This window comes from Papaver somniferum, chromosome 2, assembly GCF_003573695.1.
Source record: "Papaver somniferum cultivar HN1 chromosome 2, ASM357369v1, whole genome shotgun sequence".
In the NCBI taxonomy this organism is placed as follows: domain Eukaryota; kingdom Viridiplantae; phylum Streptophyta; class Magnoliopsida; order Ranunculales; family Papaveraceae; genus Papaver; species Papaver somniferum.
The window spans coordinates 33,834,571-33,858,670 of record NC_039359.1 but is presented as its reverse complement, the minus strand read 5'-3'; the positions used below and the strand labels follow the sequence as shown (position 1 = coordinate 33,858,670).

The window sequence follows — 24,100 nt, the reverse complement described above, 5'->3', positions numbered from 1 at the left end:
GAGTTAACCTAGCGTGATCGGTTACAAGCTCAGCTGGGTTTAAAAACCCAGAATACAAAATACCAGTCCAAATTAAACAAGCTCACAAAAATTAAATACAAGCCCACAAATTAAACAAACAAGCCCACAAAAATTAATTACAAACCCAACAGAAAATAAAAAGCCCAAAAATTGGCTTTAATATTACAAGCCCACAATTAAAAATTGGAAGCCCACAATTCGGGTTCTCTTAAATGGGTTACCTTTTAGCACAGCCCAGCTGCTCTGATATTGTTGCAAAAACCCAGTTGGGCTTTGGTTCTTTTCCTTGGTGGCGTCCCAGCAGAGGAAAAACTGGTTCAGAAAGCAGGTCCAACAGCAAATGAAGTGAAGCAGATGCAGATGCAAATGCTATGCAGTGAAATGCAAAAATAGCTAATAAAACTACTAGAGAAACAAACCCGAGTCCCCGGCAGCGGCGCCAAAAACTTGGTGGGCCCGGAGGTGTGTGAAAATTAAGCGCAATAAAAACGGGCCTACAGTAATACCGCAAGTGCACGGTCGTCAGTTGTAGCTCGTGCAAGTACGGGTCGATCCACAGAGACTGGGAGTGTTTTGGAGTTTTCTAGCTATTTTGGGCTCCTAAACTGTTGTTGGTTAACTATGAAGCCTTTTGGGCTTTGGGCTTAGGGTACCTTTGGATTATAGGCTTGTTTGACAATGAAGTGAACTGAGCTTGGGCTCAGTTGGTCTTGAAGTGCACTAGGCTTGGCCTTTGAAGTGCACTGGGCTTTGAGTGTCAATGGGCTTCTAGATTAACCCAAGACTGAATGAACTGAACTGAGTTGGGCCTTAGGTTTCTAAGCAGATACAATGGGCTTTTGTAATGACTGGACTTGTAGCCCAGAATTGAACTGGACCTGGAGCAGCAGCAGTGGTGGCTTCAGCAGCAGCAGAAGCAGTGCACAGCAGCAGCAACAGCAACAGCAAGTAGTAGCAGCTGGGGGAGAACTGGCAGCAAGGCCAGGGAAGGAAAAGGGCAGAAAAGCCAAAAAGACCTAGTGCAGCTGGAGCTAAACAAGGCAGCAGAGCACTAGGCCAAGGTAAAACATGGATATTTACAATGGCAAAAGCAAACAGCAAACAACAATGATGATGGTGAAGGTGACAATGGCATATACATGGAAGCAACACAGGGAAAAAGGATGCGAATTTACAATGGCATGGCAGTGATAAATCAAAGACAATGGCCAAGGGCCAAAGGCAAAGGAAGAACAGGGCACAAAACAGTTATAAAAACAGCTATAAAAACAGTGATAAGAAGCCACAAAAACAGATAGATAACAAAGAAGAACAGGAAAGATGCTAGGCAGTGGCTGTTTTTGGTTAAATCCTTGTCCCTAATGGATCTAGGTGGAGGTTCTAGCCTGCCTATGTTCCAGGGCATACATAAATGGAATGGAAGGAGAAGAAGCTTGTCCAACTGTTTCACTCCTAGCATTGACTGTCTTTTAACAGCACAATCAATCACAAGCAACAGTGGACACTAAATTCCTCCATTTCTCAATCAGCTCAATTTACATGAATTCTAACCTAAACTTCCACCACTAATAGTGAACAAACTTAACATAAACATGAACAGGAGCTTGATATAAATTGTAACAATCACACACTCAAATTAAATACATGTTGGAGTTCTGAACAGCTAAAATTAACAATGCATTTGAATTGAGAATCATGGAATTGAAAAGATTGATAACCCTCAAAGCTACAGTTCATGGAAATAACAAACTAAACTATTCTACTGATGCTCTGGTTAATCCAGGCATACCCAACAACACTTACATCAGTTTTATTTATACCCAAAAATCCCAATTTGGGTTCAGACCCTGTTTTCCCCAAATTCCCAAAATACACAGTGGACCTAGGGTTTCGACAAATTAGGGGAATGGTTTAATTACTTACCCTATTTCACTCACTCTCCTCCTCCCAATTCTCTCTCAACAGAATTAGGGTTCATATACAAAACACCCCCAAATTGACAGTAGACTAGGGTTTTGATTTTCGAACTTACCAAACGTGATAAGACGAGTCCGTCTTCAACCCATGCTTCTTCTCCCTTCTCTGCTCCTTCCCATGCCTTCAATTTCTCTTTCTAGCTCGACATATTTCACTAATCTCTCCTCTAGGGTTTCTGAAAAGGAAGAGAGAATGGTGAAATAGGTAGGTAGAAGGGTAGGATAATGATGGGTTTCGATTGGTGAGAGCCATGATGGCTTTTAGTGGTTGTGGCATAGGTATGGTGGTGCTAATGGAACTGGCGAGGGAGAAGGTGTTTCTGCAGAGGAATGGGGGAGAAGAAGTCGATGGGAATGATGGAGGGTATGTTTGGTTAAGGTATAGGCATTAGGTACTAGAGTGTTGGTCGGGTGTAGCGGATTTTGATGATTTGTGAGGGGAATCCGTAGGATGATAGGATGAGGGAAAGATCCAATGACGTGATGTGAATGGATGTGGAGCGACCGTCGGATGCCTGATACAACAAAACTGACGGCTCAAGATGGAGTTAGGTGCTGTAGTGTTGGTCAGGAATTTCAGACTTTGATGTACTGGCGATGCTGCGACCGTAGGATGCTGAGATGATCCAATCTGACGGCTAGAAAGGGAAAACGGGTATGGATTTTGGGTGAGGGTTTTGGGCCTTGGGTATGCCAAGCCCATATCTTCTTTAAGAACAATTCTTCCTCTTCAAGCCCACTTCTAGCCTTTTGGTCTTGTGCACAACATTCTTCGCGGCTTCCTTGTGTAATTCCTCCCGGCTTTTCACTACTTTTCTGCTCTTTTCGCTCCGCTATTCATCCAAACTTTATTTATTACCTAAAAATGCAAAATTAATTAATAAAAATATTTATTCTTGAAAACAATGAAAATACAGAATATGGGATAAAATGTAGAATTAATGCACAAAAGATGAGTTAAATGCCAAGAAAAATATATAGAAATATGCACTTTTTAGCACTCATCACCACCATCGATGAAGACTCCATAAGAAGTGAATTAGAAACATACAGAGCTGTGACAGCATCGTCTAAGGCATGGTGAATGGCAGAGGTCATATGGCCGGCCCTCTGAGCCGCTTGATGCACTTCATTACGTTCCGCGAACTGAGCACGCATGAAGTCAATGTTTGCTAGCCTGCGCTCACAAAGCGCCTCAACCTCAGCCTTCACTAACAGCTGTAGATGTGGACTTTTGTCAAGGAAATGGGCCTAAAGTCTTCTGGTTTATGCAGAGTTTGAGTCTTAGGTTTTAAAGAGACTTTTATCTTTTTTAGCTGCTTGAGTAAAAAACCAAAATGGAAAAAAAGAAAAGTAATCATGTTACATACACCATCTTTAACAAGCTTCCATTGTGACAGATAAAAGCCTAAAGGAAAATCATCTGGTTTTGGAGAGGTTCATGGATTCATTATCATGAGAGCATCGTGAATTTCTGTTTCAGTTTTGACTGCTTCCAATAATTGGTTATCTTCATCAGTGATACAAGAAGGAATGTGTTGGTGAATGATAACTATCTGGTGGATTTGAAGTCGTCATAATATTTTGAAAATGCTTGCTGAGGAGAGTATTTAAGGAGTCTCTGTCTTTACACCATATACCTTCTGGAGAGAGTAGAGAATCAATTTTGTTTCTAGCTCTTCTGCTGTTTACTTTAAATATGAAAATACTTAATAGTTTTTGTCCATATCATTGAAATAAATATCTCTAGCTTTCTGCTTGTTTGAACTTGAAAGGATATCATTAAGAGGGGTGATTTCTTTTTCAAGACTAACCACGACATCTGTATTGCTACCATTTACATTTGAGACTTGGAGATTAGTAATATCAGTTTGTAAATTATGAATTCTTTTTTGAAGATTACCAAAAGTCTTCTTACTCCATTTGGACAGAACCTGTCTAGTGTTACTCAACTTATTTGAAAAAACAAAAGCATTAGAGACAACAAAATAAGCAGACCAAACATTTTTAATCTATTCATAGCAACTGCTCCTTCTGTCTTTTTTGTATGTCCTATATTTTATTTTAGTCTGTCCTTTTTTATCTGTCCGCTCAATTTATAGACATATTTTCCTTTCAAACTATCAAATACACCCTTTATTTTTTATAATCATAAAATAATTTTTAATGTAAACCTTAATTCAAAATCTGTATCACCATATATCAGGAAAAAAATTTATTCAACATCTTTCATAATAACCGTCATTCCCTTTTTAAATAAGAATATTTATTTACAGCTACAAAATTCCTAATAAAGTATATTGATTCCATAATAAACCAAGATATATTTGTTTTTATTTTATTAAAACATTTCCCGAAATAATAATATTATCCGGTTTATGTTTTTTAATATACTCCATAAGTTTTAATTTTAGTAACAATATAGCATTTAATAGGGTCAGTCATGACATTTCTTACGGTCCCCTTAATATTTGACTTTGTCAATTAGAACAGTTAATAAAAGAAAGAGGAAATATCATTTTGTAACCGATGTTCAAAAGAATACTAGTTTCCACAAACTACTTTATTCATCTTATGAAGATCCAAGAGAATTGGAGTGTGATCAGAGCCAGTTTAAGAAAGGCGAGTAAGAATAGCATCTGGATGGGCTAAAGTCCGTTCACTATTAATCAATGTTATATCTAGTCTAGATCTATTTTACCAATGTCATGTTTACTATTGTTCCAAGTAAAAGGGTTACCACAAAAACCCAACCTGCTAAGTCAGATCCTCTAGTGAGAGCTAGGACTTCTGAAGAAGTAGCACTTAAAGATTGAGAATTTGTTTCCTCGAGAGTTATAGTAATATTCAGGTCTCTTATTACTATGCAAGGGACTTTAACATATTTACTAAGATTTTTAATATTAGACTACTGACTAGTTTGTTTAGTTTTACAGGAAGTGCCATAATCACAAGAAAGAAACCAATCTCCTTTACTAGGATCATCACAGACTAAGGCTTGTATCATTTTGTCAGAACTTCCTACAAACCATATTTCCATAACAAGATGAAACCAACAGATGCACCCACAAAAGGTATATACATTTTATAAAATGTGAAAACCCAAGATTTATATTGACATCCTTTTCTCATGTACTCGATGTGTAGCATAGGGTGGAAGAATAATTTGTCCCATAACTACTGGTGTGGTGGAAATAATATCTCCACTTATTTGCTCACCGGTACAGATGATGTGTGGTGAGAAGAATTGTGTACATGCCCATTAGTTACTTTATCCGGATAATTAGACTTTACTTGTATTTCGTAGAAATGGCTTAAAATGACATGAGGATTTGTAGCTGGTAAATATGGGTACAAAAATATAGTTATATTATCAGGTACAGGACCATAATTTTAAGTCTAGGTGGGCTAAATTATTATTTTTTATGAATGCTCAACTTTATCTCAATTATGAAAAAGGAAAATGTGGTAAAATAACTGAGGATAGAAAGTCTCCTCATGCCGTCAAAATTTGGGTGTTACTTTAATTGGTAAAATAAATACCGTAAAGTGTAAGGAAAGCTAAAGAAACGCAACATATTACGTAGATGGATTTATTACATTAAGCGTGTATCAAGTTATCAACCAAGTTGTCTGACTATATCAAAAGAAGAAAAAAAAAATGTCTAACTAGCACTAGTTCCTCCATGTGTGGCTTCTCCTACTTGCATTATTAACAGGTGGTGATCGTCAAAAAGCTAAAAAAAAAACTACTAGTATTTACTTCAACATATCATATCTTTGTCTTCAACGCCTATGTGAATTGTTACATCAAAGAATGTGAATTACCTCTCAAATGTTCTCTCAAAAATGGAAGATAAGGAGAACAAAGATTTGGACCCTATATCAATTGATGACAAAGGGTATATTGCAGAGGGACTGAACTTGGATGTGGCTTTTATAGACAAGGATAATATAACTTCTACTTTCTTTGTTTGAGAAGATATTTAGTAGGTGCACTGTAAAGGAACTACTCGAACTGCCGCCCAAGTTGGTCGAAAAAGGTCTTCATAAAAGTATAAGATTGGTTGACATAAATGTATAAGAAAGGAATAATGCAACTGAAATGACATATGTTTGAAGTATTAATATGTTACTAATTGTTACATGGGATGAAAAAATCCACTAGAAATAATAATTGCTAATTGTATAGTTTCTCAATTGTGGCCGCAATCTATGAACGGTTAACTGTTTAATCTCATAATATTTGTTTGGCGACTAATTCAGGATCCTTGTAAATTGAATCGATCTGACGAAAGACCAAAATAAGATATACGATATAAGATTAAGTTAGAATTAGAAATATGTATGGATAAACTTTATGTCAGGGTAGGCTAGTAAATTTTGGGGTGGGTTACAACCCATCTTAGCTACCCCTCCCTCCGTCACTGCTTACTATATGGTTATCAGTCGATTTAGGTGAATATATACTTAATATAAACAAAATGTATATTAAAAATTTAATATTGTTATTTGTACTTAGAAATTCACCTGATTGTTTGATTTTAACAATATTTGGTTGTCTATGCTTTGGCCATAATATTAAACCTTCTCATATTCCGAATGCATCTTCGAAAATCCTTCGGTTACCCACTTGGACGAAAGAATATTGGATTTTTCATCCAGATACTGAAAAATGTACATTTCTCTCAACGTATAATTTTATGTAACTACCTTATTGTATCATGATTTATCGACTGGTATGTCTAGATTACTAGCAATTTCTTTCATCTATTTATGAGCAGTTGACGTTGAACTCTTATAAATGAATTTTTACATGTGTTTTTTTATTAAGGTGGCCAAATTTTTGATTTATAATTAAGAAAATGACCGTTTGTTTAACCATTATATAAAATGGTCGATTTGGACATTTTCAGTCCCGTTTTTTTTCCAAATAAAAAAAGAATAACCGCAATTAAGCGTACATGTGTCCTTTATGCTACTTAGGAAAAGGCATTGAAGTCCTTAAATTTTACATCTTCTTTCTTTTGTCTAAAACTATAACATGTTCTTCCCTAAGTTGATCTATCAACGACCTTAAGCAACCCATACTAAATAATTTTACCAATTGAAGCATCAAATCATATATTGTATCATTTAGAAATCAAACTCAATTACCCAGATGAATATCACTCTCATGAATTTGTGAACCCATTAAAGAATAACTATCTTGTTTTTCCATTTTTCTCTCAATAAGAACCTCTTGTGTTCTCTCTTACTCACTGATAATGGATTGTTGACTAAATCAATGTATCTGACCATTTTGGTAGGCCCGGATGGAAAAACTAACGGCTTGGCCATTTTATATAAGAGTTGAGAAAAAATTGTCGGCTTATTAATTAGAGGTTCATAAGTTGGTCATTCCTTAATTGTCCCTTTTTACATTCCCCTCAAGAGGCATCAGCTGGTCCTACTTTTTTGGAATCACCTTATAAGACAGAGTCATTGTCCACTACTCATTTGCCTCTTACATGACCACCACCTCTCCAGCTATTGCCTTTTAGTCTCAAGTATCTTCTCCATCATCTTCATCGATATCGGGTAACTCTTCACACATACCTCAGAATGAGGAACAACCTACTTGTAATCTTCACCCCTATCTCACCTAAGTGATTCTTTTTTCTAGCTAGGTCGCACATTGTTGATTCATGAATCTCAAACATCACCTCAATATATATTGAAACCTCATATATACCATATCTAGTATGTCTTCCTACTCCCAAATTAATAGCATTATGTAAAGGCATCAAATCCAAATCTGGAAATACTGTAGAATGCAAGTGACTTCATTGAAGACCACCAGATCATTGTGGAGGTGTCCCCTCAAGCATGTAAATGTGTAACCTTACCCTCAAAGCTAAGGACCCCAACTTGAGGTTTTTGTCAATGAAATGCAAGTTCTGTCTCTAGTGTGTCTTTACTTATGTTTTTAAACTTGGTAGTGAAATGCAAGTCTTGCAAACACCTTTGAGAATTTTTGTGATAATTGTAGCATGAAAACCCGATAATTTTTCTTTTTTGGTAATATATGAAGTAATTAGTGAAATAATTGGTGATTGGGGTGCATTGAAATCCCTTTTGTGATTTTTTATTGCCATTCATTTTGTGATTCACGGTAAACTCGAGAGATTGAAATAAATCAGGACATATAGGTGAACCTAAAATCCGGCTAAGAAACCGACTAAAACTAGCTGCTAACGACAACTTCAAGGAGAAAACGGCAATAACTTAGGTGAAATCATAGATATAAGGAGAAAGGAAGTAAGCTAAAAAAAATTCTCTCAATCTTTGTAGAAGCTAAGTCCATAATATTTATAATTATGATGTGTCTCTCTCTTTCGAGGATTTTAGTTTCACACGCAACTTTTAAATAATGGTTTATGACTGGTGGGTCTCATCATCTTGGTATTTTTATTCCATTTGATAAGTGGACTTATAGTTAGGACGCTCGTTTGTATGAGATATCCTTTGAGTTCATTTATTGAAAAATGTTATCCATTATTAATTTTATATTTTTTATTTTACGGTATGCTTTGTGTGGGAGATCTGAAAGAAGCAAAATTAGAAAGAACAAATAACAAATATCATTTTGATAAGAATGACATTTTCAGCGACTATTATTTGTTGCAATTTATGTTTAATCATGAAGAAATTAATATGAATTACCTAAGGTGAATTTTTTTCTTTGGAAATATAAAATTTTATTCTAGAAAAATAAATAAAAATGTGTTATACATTTTTATTTATTTATTAATTTCCAAATTTTCGAGAAAACAATATAGTGTTGGCACCCAAGTTTTCGCTTTTCTATCCTGAATTTTTTTTGATTCTGGTGATTTATTTTCCCTCGATGTTGTTGCTACACCTCTTGTCACTTAAGTGATACCTGAAGTTGATTAGTATAGATTAAATTTGAAAAAACACAAAGAAAATGTTGGAATGCACCTTCCCTTAACTCTCTCATCAGCAACCCCATCAGAGCCGAAGGATGAACTACATGTAATCTTGAGATAACATAGGAGGACCAGCCTCAGAAGAAACTCCAAAAGAAGAAAAAGCACTAAAACTGTTTTAACAACATAATGGGCCGAGGAAAGCAGATGAGCAATTTTTGTCTACAAGAAAATTATATGAGTTTAATATATTTTTTGAATGGGATGAATATCACTATTACTTGGAAGAGAAGGCCATTTCGGAGGAAACAAAGAAGACGCTAAACTTTTGTTATACTTTTCTAGGTTTTTCTTTTGTTTTCAGATTCGACAATGATGTAACAGACGTTTCATCTAAGAAAGCAAAACATTATTTTTGTAATCTTAATAGGGAAATTGTCCATCCTATTGGCATTGAGCAAAACTTAAAGCAGATAAATCCAATATTATAAGGAGAAATATCCCTAATTCCGTATTAGATGGCTCTATTGATCTCATTTCTAATTTATGAAAAAAAGAAGAAGGATGTTTAGCAGCGAACATATGTTATTTTTCTTCCAAAGAAGGTGGAGTACATCTTATAATCAAAAGCAAGACCTTTCTTTTCTTTACCAAAAAAAGAAAAAAAAACTTACTTAGTGAAAAATGATTTCATTTGGTATATGAATAATTGGCATATTAATTAACTACCTTATGGACCTTAGCAATCTCTCAAAATATTGTTTATTATTGTAATTTTTAAGTTTTCATTTTATTGAATATCTTACCAAGTATAATAGTCCTCGAGTACAACTACAATAGATTAAGATAGATAATTCATTTATCACCGTAAGAAAATTTACTTCGTATCCTCCTTGAACAATACTGAATCATCCCTGGTATGATAAGGTAAAGAACCTTCAATTCTATCCAAACTTTAATGAACCAATAAATTATCATCAGCAACCCATTCGTCCTTTTCTTTTAAAAATGTATTCAGTTAAGGAAGGAAGATAAATTCGCTTATCCAAACTCTAAACTGTCCAAACATATACCCACCCAGTTGTCGCATCACCACCGAAATTTCCCCTTTCAGTGGCCAGCGTAATAATAGTGACACAATATAATCCTACTCTAACATCATCATGTAAACTTGGTTAGGGAAGATAATATCCACTTAAATTCACAAATATGTTGCGCATATGGGTCATCAAGATCTCCCATAAACACATATCCGTAACAGTCTATATAGTCTACCCATTCAGCTCAACTAATTTGATCTGTGAAATCCCATCTCCAACCATATCCAAAATAAAACCAGAATCTAACACCTTATTTTCTTCTATTTTACGAAACCCCGCTTATCCCTTGCTGTATGTCATAATTTCCTCACATTTGACGGCAATTTGATATATACTAAACGTTCTCCCAAGTTTAACTTCCTCCAATTACCTTCCGGCCTAATCTATCATGCATGCACCAAGGGCATAAACACCTAGACAACCATCTAGCTAGAGCCCGTCGACAACAATGGCCCCCAAAATTATTATATTTTTCAATGCCTATTTTAAAAATCATGAAATATTCCGAAATTGCATTAAAAATATCTTAATAACAGTGCTAATAAATTATGGAAACGTGTCTCATGTGATAAAAAGTCTTGAAGTAAAATAAAATCAGATTTGGATAAATATTCATAGGAAGATAAAAGTGAGATGTTGTTTAGTTAGCAAAACATACATACTCTTACATTTAATTATAACTACAATAATACCTAAGATTGTAGGTACAAAAATCTTTTAAAAGTCTTGTATGTCAACTTTAATAATTGTTTTTATATACGAGTGTAAAAAATATTGTTTTTTAAATGGTGTTTACACTTTGGGTCCTAACTTTGTCATCAATATTGCATTCGGGTCCCAGTAAGTTGGGAATTAGAGTTTGGGTCTTAAGATCATAGTTGATCATTTTGACGGTTAACAAAATAATTTATATTATTATTTAATTTATGTTTACTTTATGTCCTCATGCGATGTTAAGCATGTGAGCCACACATGTTACTAAATATTTACTAAAACATCCAATAGATGTGAATAGAACTCGTCTAAACCATTTTAATCTCCATTATCAAGAAAACTATCATATTCATCATCTATTTGTTTCTGCTCGCAAACTGTTTCTTCTACTTCTGAAATTTTATGTTTTTCCAACCAATAATGTTTTCTTATAGAAAACATTTAAATTTCAAATCAAACAATTGGAATTCGAGCTTGGATTCGAAAGGAAACTTAGAAAAGGTTAGATCTTTGAATTAAAAACTAAGTATAGAAGTAACGTAACAGAGGTAACAGAGGGAATCATTACAGTGTCCTTGTTAAGAATTGGCAGAAGAAATTGCATGTGATAAACCTATAATTGATTAAAACAAAAATTAATATTGAACAGGAGAAAAAAATGTGAGAATGTCTAAAGACTAAGAAAAGCAAGAGTTCAAATGAAACTTTCTGAAATAAAATAAATTTTATTTAATTTAATTTTCATGCAATAAGACGAGTCAAAATATGTGCAACCCTCAGAAACCGGGGTGCACATACCAAACATTCTCATTAGTCTAAATAACTGCAGTCGGTTTTAGTATGTTATATTTTTTTTTTTTTTTTCTGAAATTGCATCGAAATACATGTGATATTATAGGCTTCCATTAAAATCTCTTTCTCTTTTATACAGAGTTTATTTTCCAAAACTGATGTTGTTCGAGATCGTGAATATTCAACAATGGAGGTAAGTTTTTATTTTCCTTTTATTTTACCAGGAAGATCAAAAAGTATTTACCAAGAAATTCATAGCTACGAACAAAAACCACATAACCGATTGTTGATGGTGTATCCACAAGGACAAAGTCCCCCGCGAAGGTTATTTGATCATCCAATATGTATCTTTCATTGTGTTATAGCATTGCTCGGTCGAACTCGCATGCGTTGCTATCTCAAGCATGTTTGTCAATGTTAGTGATCAAAACTATAAGTCTTGATTTCTAGCCTATTTATAGATGTCTCGGACTAGGACATAGATAATGTAGTTGAGCTTAGACTTCTCAGCGTTCATCATTTGAAGACAAAGAACTACTAAGGGGAGCTTGTGGAACTTCATCGACAAAAGGTGTGTGGAGACTTAAACTCATCTATCACTAGGAAAGTCTATTTCTACTATATCTCCTATATTGAGACATAATTCGTATTTACGATATAGTTTTCAACTATACACATTTGAGATTTCGAGCTGAGTATATCACGCTTACATATTTCTCGAAATATGTGTTGGCAAGCTTTCTCTTTAGCCATGTTCATCTTTACTCGTGACGAAAGTCATGTTGACATTTCAATAACTTGAAAATTGCTTTGGTGCTAATAGTGTGTGAAAATGGCTATTGTCATCCTCTAAGAATGTTTCAATGATTGAAGTGTAGAGTTGACAATGTAACCATCTTTGTATATAAGCATATATAGTGTGTTCGCACATTAGTGTATAAATCCATAAAACGGGAGCCAAGTATATGCATATGTGTGTATACGAAATTGGTGAAGGAGACAAGATAAGTATGCGTACCCGTACACATACTGTTAGACTTTTTCGAACCGAAAACATGTGCTGGGTTTAGGAATTACAAACTCCTAAACTAGTCACCTTAAGTATGCATACCCGTACGCATACTGGAGGAAGTTTTAGAACCGAAAATATTTGTTGAGTTTGGGAATTACAAACTCCTGAACTAGTCACCTTATGTATGCGTACCCATACGCATACTGGCGGAGTTTTCGAACAGAAAATTTCTGCTGAGTTGGAAACTTAACAAACTCAAAAATCTGGTTGCTTAGGTACGCATACCCGTACGCATGCTTAAGCTGGTTATTTTATCAAATCGGTCTGTTCATGAACTTAAACATTTAAATCATAAGAAATGCAATCTTTGCAAACCGTGGCTATAATGTTCATGATTGATTCAAGTGAATCAAACAGATTTTGTTTCGATTATATCTTCTATGCAATTGAACAACTCATTAACTAGTCTCATTTGAACTAGTTATGGTGAAGATGAATAAGGTTAATATGAGAGTAAACATATGGCAAACTTGGTTAACTAATTGTGAACCAACATGGTGTACACGTTTGGGTACGGTTACATAAACCTAAATGAGGGTACATTTCATTTGTGTGTAACAAGCTAAGTTCGATCTAATGGTTGAAAGATATTAGCTTGGTTAAATCAGGTTTTTCATCTAATGGTAAATATTGAATACTTTGTTACCAAGGTAACTTAGATTGCAAACCCTGATTTGAAAACTGTATAAAGGAGAACTCTAACAACTGGGAAACCTAATCCCCACACTTCCTGTGTGATACTAGTTGTATTGCTAGAGTCGATTCTCCTTTAACCTTAGGTTTCTTCTCGAGACCCTGTAGGTTAACGACTAAAAGACTTCATTGGGATTGTGAAGCCAGACTGAAACTACTTCTCTTGTAGTTGTGTGATCTTGTTGTTTCGATCGTTCGAGTACAATTGTAAAATTGGCTTGAGATTTATATCTCCAGTAGGCAAGATAAAAAGAAATCACAAACATCTTTGTCTCATCATTTGTGATTCCACGATATCTAGTTTCGCCATCATACGATTTAGATTATTGTGAGGTGATTGATAATACTAGGCCGTTCTTCGGGAATATAAGACCGATTTATCAATTGGTTCCTGTTCACCTTGATTTATCAAAAGATGGAACAAAAAATCTTGGGGTGTTTATGTGGGAGACAGATTTATTCAATCCTATAGACTTTTCTGTGTGAGACCGATTTGTTTACAAGTCTTCGACTTTGGATAGTAGCAACTTTTGGTTGTGGGTAGGGCTGCCGACGGGTACCCGATTACCCGGAACCGGGTGTATCGGGTCCGGTTCTGGTTCCTAAGATTGGACCCATTAACAAAATCACTACCTGACGGATAGACCTGTTAGGAACCAATAAGTTTTCGGGTCCTAACGGGTACCCGAATATTCATCTTTTGCGTGTTAATTTTTCTTAAAATGGAAAGAATTTGTATGTTTTTGCTTGATTTTTCTTCATTTTTCGTTTATTTTTTTATTTTTAATATTAATTTAAACATTTATATAGGTATAATAATATTTTTATATGAAAAGTATAAAATTCAAGCTAACATAACAATTATAAAAATATATTATTAAAAAATATAGTTGAATTTAGAGAACCCGATAAATACCCGGACCCGACGGGTAATTAAGGTTTTTAACGGGTCCGGTTCTGAGTCCATCAATTGAGGAACCGGACCCGGAACCGTTAGGACCCGAAACCGATTAAAATAAGCAATTACGATTCCGGGTAGTAACTACCCGGACCCGATAGGACCCGTTGGCACCCCTAGTTGTGGGTGGAATAAACTAAGGGAATCAAGTGCGTAGTATCCTGCTGGGTTCAGAGATGTAAGGAGCGCAACTGTATCTTGAATCAGTGTGAGATTGATTAGGGTTCAACTACAGTCCAGTCCGAAGTTAATTGGTAGTATGCTAGTGTCTGTAGCGTCTTAATACAGTGTGGTGTTCAATCTGGACTAGGTCCCTGGGTTTGTTTGCATTTTCGGTTTCCTCTTTAACAAAATTCTGGTGTCTGTGTTATTTATTTTCCGCATTATATTTTGTTATATAATTGAAATATCACAGGTTATGCGTTAAGATCAATCAATTAAAATATCCAACATTTGGTTGTTGATTTACATTGATTGACACTTGAACATTGGTCTTTGGTACCGTTCAAGTAACTCCTCTTATATTCAATCGGGCTCGCAGATTTCTATTTTCTAATTGCGGATTGAATTAATAGTTAGAGATATTAAACTCTTTGATATACTTTATTCTAGATTGAGTTTGACTGTCTAGTTGATTCTCTAGAAAGTGCATCGGAGTAAGTCCTCTCAGATTGCCAAACGAATTGTTGGGTGTTGTTGCTAGACCCCCGCATTTTCACATTGTTTTGCGAAGTAATAATTAATCGTTTTGGTCCAAGGTATTTACGAAAACAACGAAGGAATATGTTAGAGAAAGACTAAAGTAAAACGTGAATAAGAGATTCACAGAAATGCTAGGTGTCTTGACTGTATGCATTGGGTGTGGCTGGAATTCCCTACTTATTGGGTCGGTCAATATAAAGGTCGTTACCCAAAATCAATTGTTATACTTGAAGCTACTGCTTCTAATGTTTGTTGGATATAACACGTAGTTGTTTTTTATTTTTTTTGTCTTCTGAATTCACAAAATGATATTAATATTTTGTAAATATCGCATTTATTTGAAGATCTAAAGTATGGAATTTGTCCCCAAGTATCTTTCATTGTTTTACAAAGTAATAATTAATCTTTTTGGTCCAAGGTATTTACGAAAACCAACAAAGGAATATGTTAGACAAATACTAAAGTAAAACGGGGATAGGAGATTCCTAGGAATGCTAGGTGTCTTGACTGTATGTATTGGGTATGGTTGGGATTCCCTACTTATTGGAATATAAAGGTCATTACCCAAAACCAATTGTTATCCTCGAAGCTACTGCTTCTTATGTTTGTTGCATATGACACATTTTGTTTTTCTTTTTGTCTTCCGGGTTCACAAAATGACATGAATGTTTTACAAAAACATCATTTGTTTGAAGATCTAAAGTACGAATTTTCCCCCAAGTCCATTTCGCAATCGACGAACATCAATACACTCATGGGTATTATATTGTGGATGAGATATAGTCAAAATGAACAACCTTAGTTCAATATTACTTTCATCCTCCCGACGGCGAATCGGGTCTTTCATACCGGTATTTTAACATAGACAAATGAAATTGTGGAAGGATGTGGAATGACTTTTGGAATTCTGAAACATAAGTTCACTATCATTTTTGGGCTTTATCGTGTTTAAGTGCTCGTGAAATGCACAAGATTGTGGTTACTTGCACAATTCTGCAATACACGGTAATTTAGGAAACCGTCGTAATAAGGATTGGACTAACCATGATTATCTAAATAGGGCTACCTGTAAGAACCATGCGCAAATGACTAGTTAGAATTCAGAAATAGAAGTTGTATGACAAGTTAAGAGAAGATTTGAAAGTAAATCTTTCGGTAGAGTTTGAAAGACCCAACGGGCGTGATTTTTAAATTTTACTTAATTATTAATTTAAACATTTAATTTTTGATTTGCTTGTAGTTTGTTATTCAATACTAATTTTTTATAGAAATACTTTATTTTGACACTTAGCGGTTTTTAGTTGATCGAGCGACAAACACTCTATCGCTAATGGCATGTTTCCTCAATAACTTTCAATAAATCCCCTATGTATACCTACCTATCCTCATTTCAAAATCACACCTTCTACAACAACCTTCTATAAAATATTTTAGTCTCATTCTATAATCTCCAAAAATATAGCTAATCCTAACTGTACTCTAGACTGTTATTTATCTTTTAATTTCCAGAAACCGTGTAATAAACTATCTGAAGAGGGGCGAAGAACGACGCCAAAATGGTTTATCTAGTCAGAGTTACTGGGTGAAGTTCATGAATACTTCTGCAATGACACAGGTAACCTACACAACCGGGGTCGATTCTTTGCAATAAGAAAACAAGTAAAATAATTTATAGCTTTAGGTCAGATTGTAAGTCGATATAAACTTATGGGTGAAAATTATGATGAAATGTTTATGCAATCTCGAGAGGAATGGCGAATATGAAAAAGAGAGACTTTCAAAAACGAAGCTCCTTTTCACATTCTCAATGAGTTTCTCATTACTCGTACGAAACTTTAGTACGAAGTAATGACATATTAAAGTGGTTTTATTTTAAGTAAAACTTATTAAGTAAAATTAAAATAAAATTATCATTTCAAATTTAAATTAAGCAAAATGAAACAATATTTTAAAATTCAACTTAATACATTAATTATATAAATTAATAAGAGGTTTTACCTCATCGAATTCATCATCACCATCACCAGCTGGGTTGTTAATTGCCGATTGTTGTTCCATCTCTCATCGTAGTTTAACAAAAGTCAGTTGCCATATATGTTTATGTTGGTTGCTCATTATTGAAGTATGCGTATTAAGAATTTTATGTTTGTCACAGTCATAGAAAATTTTCTTTAGAAAAAGCCGACTTTTTTTTCATCTATCTGTTTTGAAATTTCCGGTCAAACGCTCTTTGCTTCTCGAATGACTTCTGATATTCCATAAAATCCCCCATGTTAAAACCTTCAGAGCTTCCTCCTTCTTGAGATGATTATGTCGCCAGTCTTGCATTGCTTCTCCCCGGTAATTTACTCTTCGTACCATCATTGTTAATTAAGTTGGAACTTGGGTTTGTTGTCGTATCTGATAAATAAAAAAGATTTGATGGACCCGGTGAAAATGGTGAAGAACTTGGTGTTGAAGGAGAAAAGGTGTATGGTGATCTGTCGGGTACTTGGTAATTAGCTGCTACGAACTCTGGATTATATTTGGGCAACACTCCGTGGCGGAACCAAGATTTCAAAATGGAGGGTGGGTGGGAGTGGGGGGATAAAAAAAAAATTCATCACACCTATTTGGATAGTTAACATAAAAAAGTGAAACTTATATAAGAAATTGCACCCTCGTGGTGTACGTGAATATACAATCAATGTAATTTGGATATTAATTTAACCTGAATATATAAGAAGTACTGCACCTGACAACGAGCACCATGAAGTAGAAACAAGGAATGAGTAAGAAACGAGAGGAGACATTTCGTGATCCAACTTCAAGCACTCTATCAAAGGAATGTAACTACCTATCAGAACCATATGTTACACGTCGCAATTAAAACAAGTGGCGTACCTGAAAGATTCCCAAGAAAAAGTTTAGATCCTTCTGAGGCTGCTTTGGCACTGCAATATATTTAAATAGGTGCACACAATAAGTATTAGGAGTATTAGTAAGAGATTAACATATTTTGATGTCTCCTTAAAAAAACAAAAATCTTGATGTGTTCTATTTGACTTTTTTCTTGTGAAAGCTAACCTCCATTTTTATTTGAAATTTACGCACTAGCTCCCTGCAAAGACCGTCTTTATACTTTTTTATAAAATATTGAAGTTTATCCACTAGCTCCTCGCGAAGACCGTCTTTAGAATTTTTTAAAGATGCTTTTGCTATCAGCTTTAAGGCAGAAGTTAGAACACAAGAGAAAGATAAACCATCCAAAAAGAACTACAAGAACAAAAAGAACATTAGATAAAGTGCAAAAGTTATACCCATGGAAACTGCATGCCAAAGATAAAAACCCTCACTTGCATGAACTCAGGGAACATCAACAAAAGATCTCCAGCCATTCCACCTTGAACATGAGCTTCAACAACTCTATAAGAGCTACTAATTAAAAAAACATCAAAGCAACTCTCCATACATCGCCGTCATTCCACACAACAACGTCAAGTTTAAAGTTTAAAATGATTAACTACTAATCAAAATCCAACCTAGAAAATAGCGAAAACCTTAGAAACAGTTATTCTGTAAAACCTAGCCAAGTAAAACTCCTCTCGTGAACAACAATTGCGTTCAATTTCACTTAATAGTTAAATCTCCTTCTCTTTTATTTCTCAGCTCTTCTTGATGGACGAAATTGGTGGACTAAATTAGAGTTGTCAAACGGGGCAAGCTAGGGTCAACCCGATCCTAGCTTGCCAACCCGTACTAGGGTTAGGGTCAACCCTAGCGCTAGTACTATTCACGAACAAGCTCAAAACCCCAACCCTAGCTCTAGACGGGTCAATCCTGACGGGTTGGCGGGTTGGCTTGTTAATGTTATCAATTTAAAAATTAAATTTAAAATTTAGGATTGTTTAGGATTATTCATTTAGTAAAGGTCGAACCTAGGTCAATTTGGTGTTTAACTAGAAGCCCCACCACTGAGTTGTAAAGTGGACGTTTTTATTGCCACTTAATCAACGATATAGCCGGTTACGGCGCTTTAGTTTTCTTAGGCAGAGAACCCTAACATCAACTAAGCATTTTACTTTTTTTTTTTATCATTTTCTAAGTTTAAATTAATGTGAGTAAGACTAACTCATTGTTTAAATTATGCTAGTCCTTTTATCAATATAGGACATCCCGAATAAATATGTGATTGATGAATCTAAGTTGTAATTTAATTTATTGATTGATTATTTAAAATCTAAAAATTGTTATATTTGTTTGGGTAGATACAAAATTAGCTTTATTTATTGATTTAAAATTAACTAATTCTAATATATGTTTGCAAATCATGGATTTTAAAGAGTTGGTGGGATTGAGGGATATATTTATTAATTTTGACGGGTTGACGGGTAACCCGCGGATTGGCCCTAGCCCGGCTTGTTTTCTAGTAGGGTTGTATATGCCAACCCTAACCCGACCCGTTTAGACAACAAGCCAAGCCGGGCCTGGTTGAAACAAGCTGGATTAGGGTCAACCCGCAAGCCGGGTTATAAATTGACAGCTCTAGACTAAATCGATAAGGATTGGTGGATTAATATTTTTTTTTCTCAAGGTGAAATACGGACTTAGATGTGATTTTGTAGGAAAAAAGGGGGGCTACAGCCAGGTTTAGTCAACTTGTGCTTCCGTCCCTGGCAATACTTTTAAAATATGGTAACAACTTTCAAATGCGAAACTTCTTCTGTGTTGGTGTTGCCAAGCTGCACGACACTTTCTTTCCACATCAACTTCAACATAATCACTCTTCATGCCTCTCTTGGCTTGCATTATCGCATCAACATATAAGGCGACTTCCTTATTGATTGTAATGAAGCAACCAGGCAACCCATTTACATCATGAAAATCGATGTTTATGATTTGTTCTTAATATTTATGAAACATGTTTTCCCACATAATGTTACCTTGTTGTTTGTGCACTATTGATACAATCTTGGGTGATATAAACATAATTCTGACAAATACGTTCATCTTCGGCAGCGGTGAATTTTGGTATTTTTTCCAGATTGAGATTGAGGTTGAGGTTGAGAAGTCATATTACAGATAATTATGGAATCATGAAGTGTAAAGAATGTGAGATTAGTGTATTTTGTTTTAGATTAGAATAAATGTGAATGAGAGATTGAGAAATTCTAAAAAGATTTAGAAATTCTGTTATAAGTTGAAATGAATTTGAAGTTACGTATTTATAAGGGGTAGGTTTATAACCGTTGGATGATGAATCACCATAACGTCGGGTGATATTTTTAACATCTCAGGCGGAATGATGACCAACGAACAATATAGAGACCACCTAGAGATGGAGTCTCTATGGATCGATAGAGTCTATATCATTTAGGCCCCTTCCTATGGGTATGGAAAACCAAAGAGTTTGTCATTTAAGCACCCACTATGGAGGGGGAAAACTGCCACTTAGCCAGGCCAGGTCAAGTTTCCACCGCTACCGGTGTAATGTTGATCGCTTATTAGTATTTTAGGTTTTAGTTTTTTCTTCGCTCCCACTTTTTAGTTATTATAATAGAATTTTATTATAAGAGGGACCCATAAAATATTTATAATCCCTAAAATTTAAAAAAGACCCCACCAAACACAAACAACTAAATTTTTTATTGATAAGAGTCCCACAAAACATAATATAATATATTACTTTGGTAAAATCCGTTAGTTTTATCATAGTGGGGAATGGCATGGCAAAACAACTTGTGTACCCCATCCCATAGGAACCGGCCTTAGCCATGTATATTTACCACTTTGCCATGCCCATAATGGGTGCAAAAGTGGCATACTATGACATGAACCAGGTCAAGGTGCAAAGGACCCAGCCTCATTGTACCCAAGACTAGCCAAGTCCAACCCATCACTTTATCCAAATTCCAAAATCTTCATTGTCTTCGGATTACAGAGAGAGAAAACAGAGAGGCAGAGATGAGAATGGTGTGTGCTTCATCGTCTTCCTCAATTCTTGCCATAACAACCATGACTACTAGAACTTCTCTCATAATCACAAACCCATTAGTTACTTCACCTTCTAATTCATTACCAGTTCATCATCATATCAATCATGTTAAAAGAAAACCATTACAATAATGTCGATATCTCCAAAGACTATCCTTTAAAACTAATAACAGTAGTCAATCATTATCCATGGCAAGGAAAAATCTCTCTCAATGCTCTTCTGACAATGTAGTAGTAGTAGTAGAAGAAGCTGATAATAGTAACAATGAAGTGGAAGAAGTAATATCACAGTCTACATTGATATGGAGAGCAATCAAATTACCTATTTATTCTGTAGCTTTAGTTCCTCTAACTATAAGTCATGATATCTTGCTTTTAACATCTTATGTTTTCTCTCCTTAGTTTTAACTACCCATTCAAAGATTTTTTTGGAGAAATTGAGATTGAATTTAGTGTTTCTTAGCTGGTTTGAGAAGCTTTCAGCAATTCATTTTTGCCGATAAGATAAGTGTGTGGCTCACAATTAGAAGTTTAGGTGCACTGGGATTTTACCATCTCTACATACAGGCTCCTGCATTTGGTTTCTAACAAGTCTCAACTTCCTTATCTTATCTGGATCCTACTGTTTTACAGGTAGGAAGTGCAGCTGCTTATTTACAAGCTGGGTTATTTTCTTTGAGGCGGTATTTTGTGCTTTTATCTTCCTCGGTTCTTATCATAACATGGCTGAATTTGAGGTTACAGACTTTCTAGCATCTTCTTCGATACGTTCACAGATATTTTTGATTTAAAAGACGACTGATATATAATTTCTTCAAGGAAACTTATGACTCATTGGCAGCAACGATGTTCACGATTTTGATACTGGAGCAGATAAGAACAAGAAAGAATCTGTAGTAAACATTGTTGGAAGGTACATACAATTCCCTTTCTCGCTCCATATACCCTACTCCCATTGTGGGTAATCAATGATTTAAGTATTAATAGTCAGTTTATACGTTTGAGAAGTCGTACAGGAACCCTTATGGCTGCATACACATTGCTTGCTCTGGGATTTATGGGGCTTACATGGGCATATGTTGAAGCTGGAGATGTACGCTCGATATATTTATTAACTTGTTCCATTATGTTGGGCTACATTTATCAGGTATGATTTCTTTCAATGCCGAAACTGTTTATTGATTGTACCAAATGTCTCCTGGTGACTAATGATCACTTGTGAGGAAATCTGAAATTCTTGTTGGGTGGATTCCAAGACCTTCCCTACGGGATTTTCTCAGTTCTTGCACCCCATACTGTACCCCATATTGATTTTCTCAGTTTCCACTACAGTGTCCGCCATTTAGACTGAGCTATCGAGGACTGGGAGAGCCTTTATGCTTTGCAGCTTTTGGCCCATTTGCTACTACCGCCTTCTACTTGATGCACAGCAGCCAAAGGTAATCTTTCCACAATTGTACTCTTGGATTTAGATCAACCTGACTTTCTAATATTCTTAGATTTCGCATTGATCTTTAGTGTTATACAGCGTCTTCCAATAAATGGGACAATTTTATCTGCATCACTTCTTGTTGGCCTCACAACAACCTTAATTCTCTTTTGTAGTCACTTTCATCAGGTAAATTTTCCACCTAACTGTTACGTTTACATTTCCATTTCCATTCATGGTATGCGCTAATATACAAATTATCGACGAGTTCAGGTGGATGAAGACGAAGCAGTTATGAAGATGTCTCCTCTGGTAAGAAGAACTTTAAGCAATGGGAATTATGGGATTCTAAAGTTCTTGAAATAATTTTTGGCAATGACTTCAACTATATTGGATGTCTGCAGGTTCGTATTGGCACTAAAGCTGGTTCACATCTCGTTAAAGTGGCAATTCTTACACTATATACATTATTGTTTGCTTTTGGTATAAGCAAACTTCTACCTATACCATGCATCCTAAGTTTATTGGAACATTTATCTTTCGAAAGTGTTTTGTAAATCTAGGTTTGGTTTCCTTCCCTTAGTTTTTTATTTCAATTGTTTGATGCTGCAGGTTTCTTGTGCACTGACTTTGCCCATAGCCAAATTGGTTGTCAGTTACGTTGAAGAAAATTACTCCGTGAGTGTCTTTTCCTTCTCTAGCATTTTCAAGGTTTTTATGTTTAGGGGCATTCATAAAGTTACTTGACTTGCAGGATAAGAGCAAGATATTCATGGCCAAGTATTTTTGTGTGAGGTTACATGCCATGTTTGGAGCTGCATTATCTGTTGGATTAGTAATGGCAAAATCATATATACAGAGACCAATTCTCCCTTGATTTTCACTTGGCAACATAATATCTGAAGCATGGACGAAGCAAAGAACAGTCAGAAAATAAGATGGACTTAGATCATTAGATTCAAACTTTTCACCATTAAGTTCTTGGTTTCATTATCGTGGAGTAATATAATATAGAAAAGTCGGTTACATTATCCAATTATTGTCCAGATAATTGTGCTACAGGAAGTTCTCAATGTAAGTTCACCTCAGATGAAGTATATTCAAAAGCACCCTCTGCTTAGGCTAATCCCTATGGGCTAGATATCTAGCAACTAGATTAGTCATCCACGTCAGCTAGGGCAACCTCGTAAGTTCTATGGGATAGCAAATCTAGCTCTACGCGTCATATATCAAACAGCGCTGTATCTGAATATTAAATTATATCAAATCCTATCTATCATATATCAAACAGGGTTCAAAAATTTAAGTTCTTTACTCAAAAAAGAAAAGTATGGTTCATCGTTTTTGCGCGCCGAACTGTTCAGCATAATTTTCACTTTTTCAACGCTGAATCATTCAGTGTGCTTGAGCGGATCCCACGTTAGCCCCAAGACGTTGGTCTCGAACAATCTCACTGCTGGTGGAACTGCGAACAGTTGCTAAGAGAGAGAAATATCCAGAAATAGTGTTAACTTTTTTCCCACACTTTTTTCTTGATTTGCAACGCTTTTTGGCCAATCTAGCCCATAGTGGTTAGCCTTAGTGTCTCCTAGGTTCATCATCCTAGCTACTACCAAAACTTTAAATGGTTCTCAAAGAAAGTTATATCCTTCATCTGGAAAATCAGAATTCTCAACGGATACACGAAGAAACAACTATAGACATGTCATGAGTTCAGATCATTCTAATCCAACTTCTT

General features: G+C 35.3%; 1 protein-coding gene across 4 annotated transcripts; it reads left to right on the top strand.

Moving 5' to 3' along the window:
• Positions 1-20,831: 20,831 nt before the first annotated feature.
• Positions 20,832-23,456, top strand: LOC113347325 (2-carboxy-1,4-naphthoquinone phytyltransferase, chloroplastic-like). Of its 4 annotated transcripts, XM_026590963.1 has the most exons (10): positions 20,833-21,287; positions 21,567-21,670; positions 21,775-21,846; positions 21,942-22,080; positions 22,266-22,372; positions 22,452-22,551; positions 22,636-22,674; positions 22,767-22,845; positions 22,975-23,040; positions 23,117-23,456. In XM_026590963.1, exons 1-9 carry the CDS (start codon positions 21,123-21,125, stop codon positions 23,025-23,027), a joined length of 858 nt encoding a protein of 285 aa, XP_026446748.1. In that variant the 5' UTR covers positions 20,833-21,122; the 3' UTR covers positions 23,028-23,040; positions 23,117-23,456. The 4 variants fall into 4 exon arrangements, with proteins under 4 accessions (XP_026446747.1, XP_026446748.1, XP_026446746.1 ...); XM_026590961.1 differs by lacking the exon at positions 22,767-22,845 and having other exon boundaries at positions 20,836-21,287; XM_026590964.1 differs by lacking the exon at positions 22,767-22,845 and having other exon boundaries at positions 20,878-20,912.
• Positions 23,457-24,100: the final 644 nt, after the last annotated feature.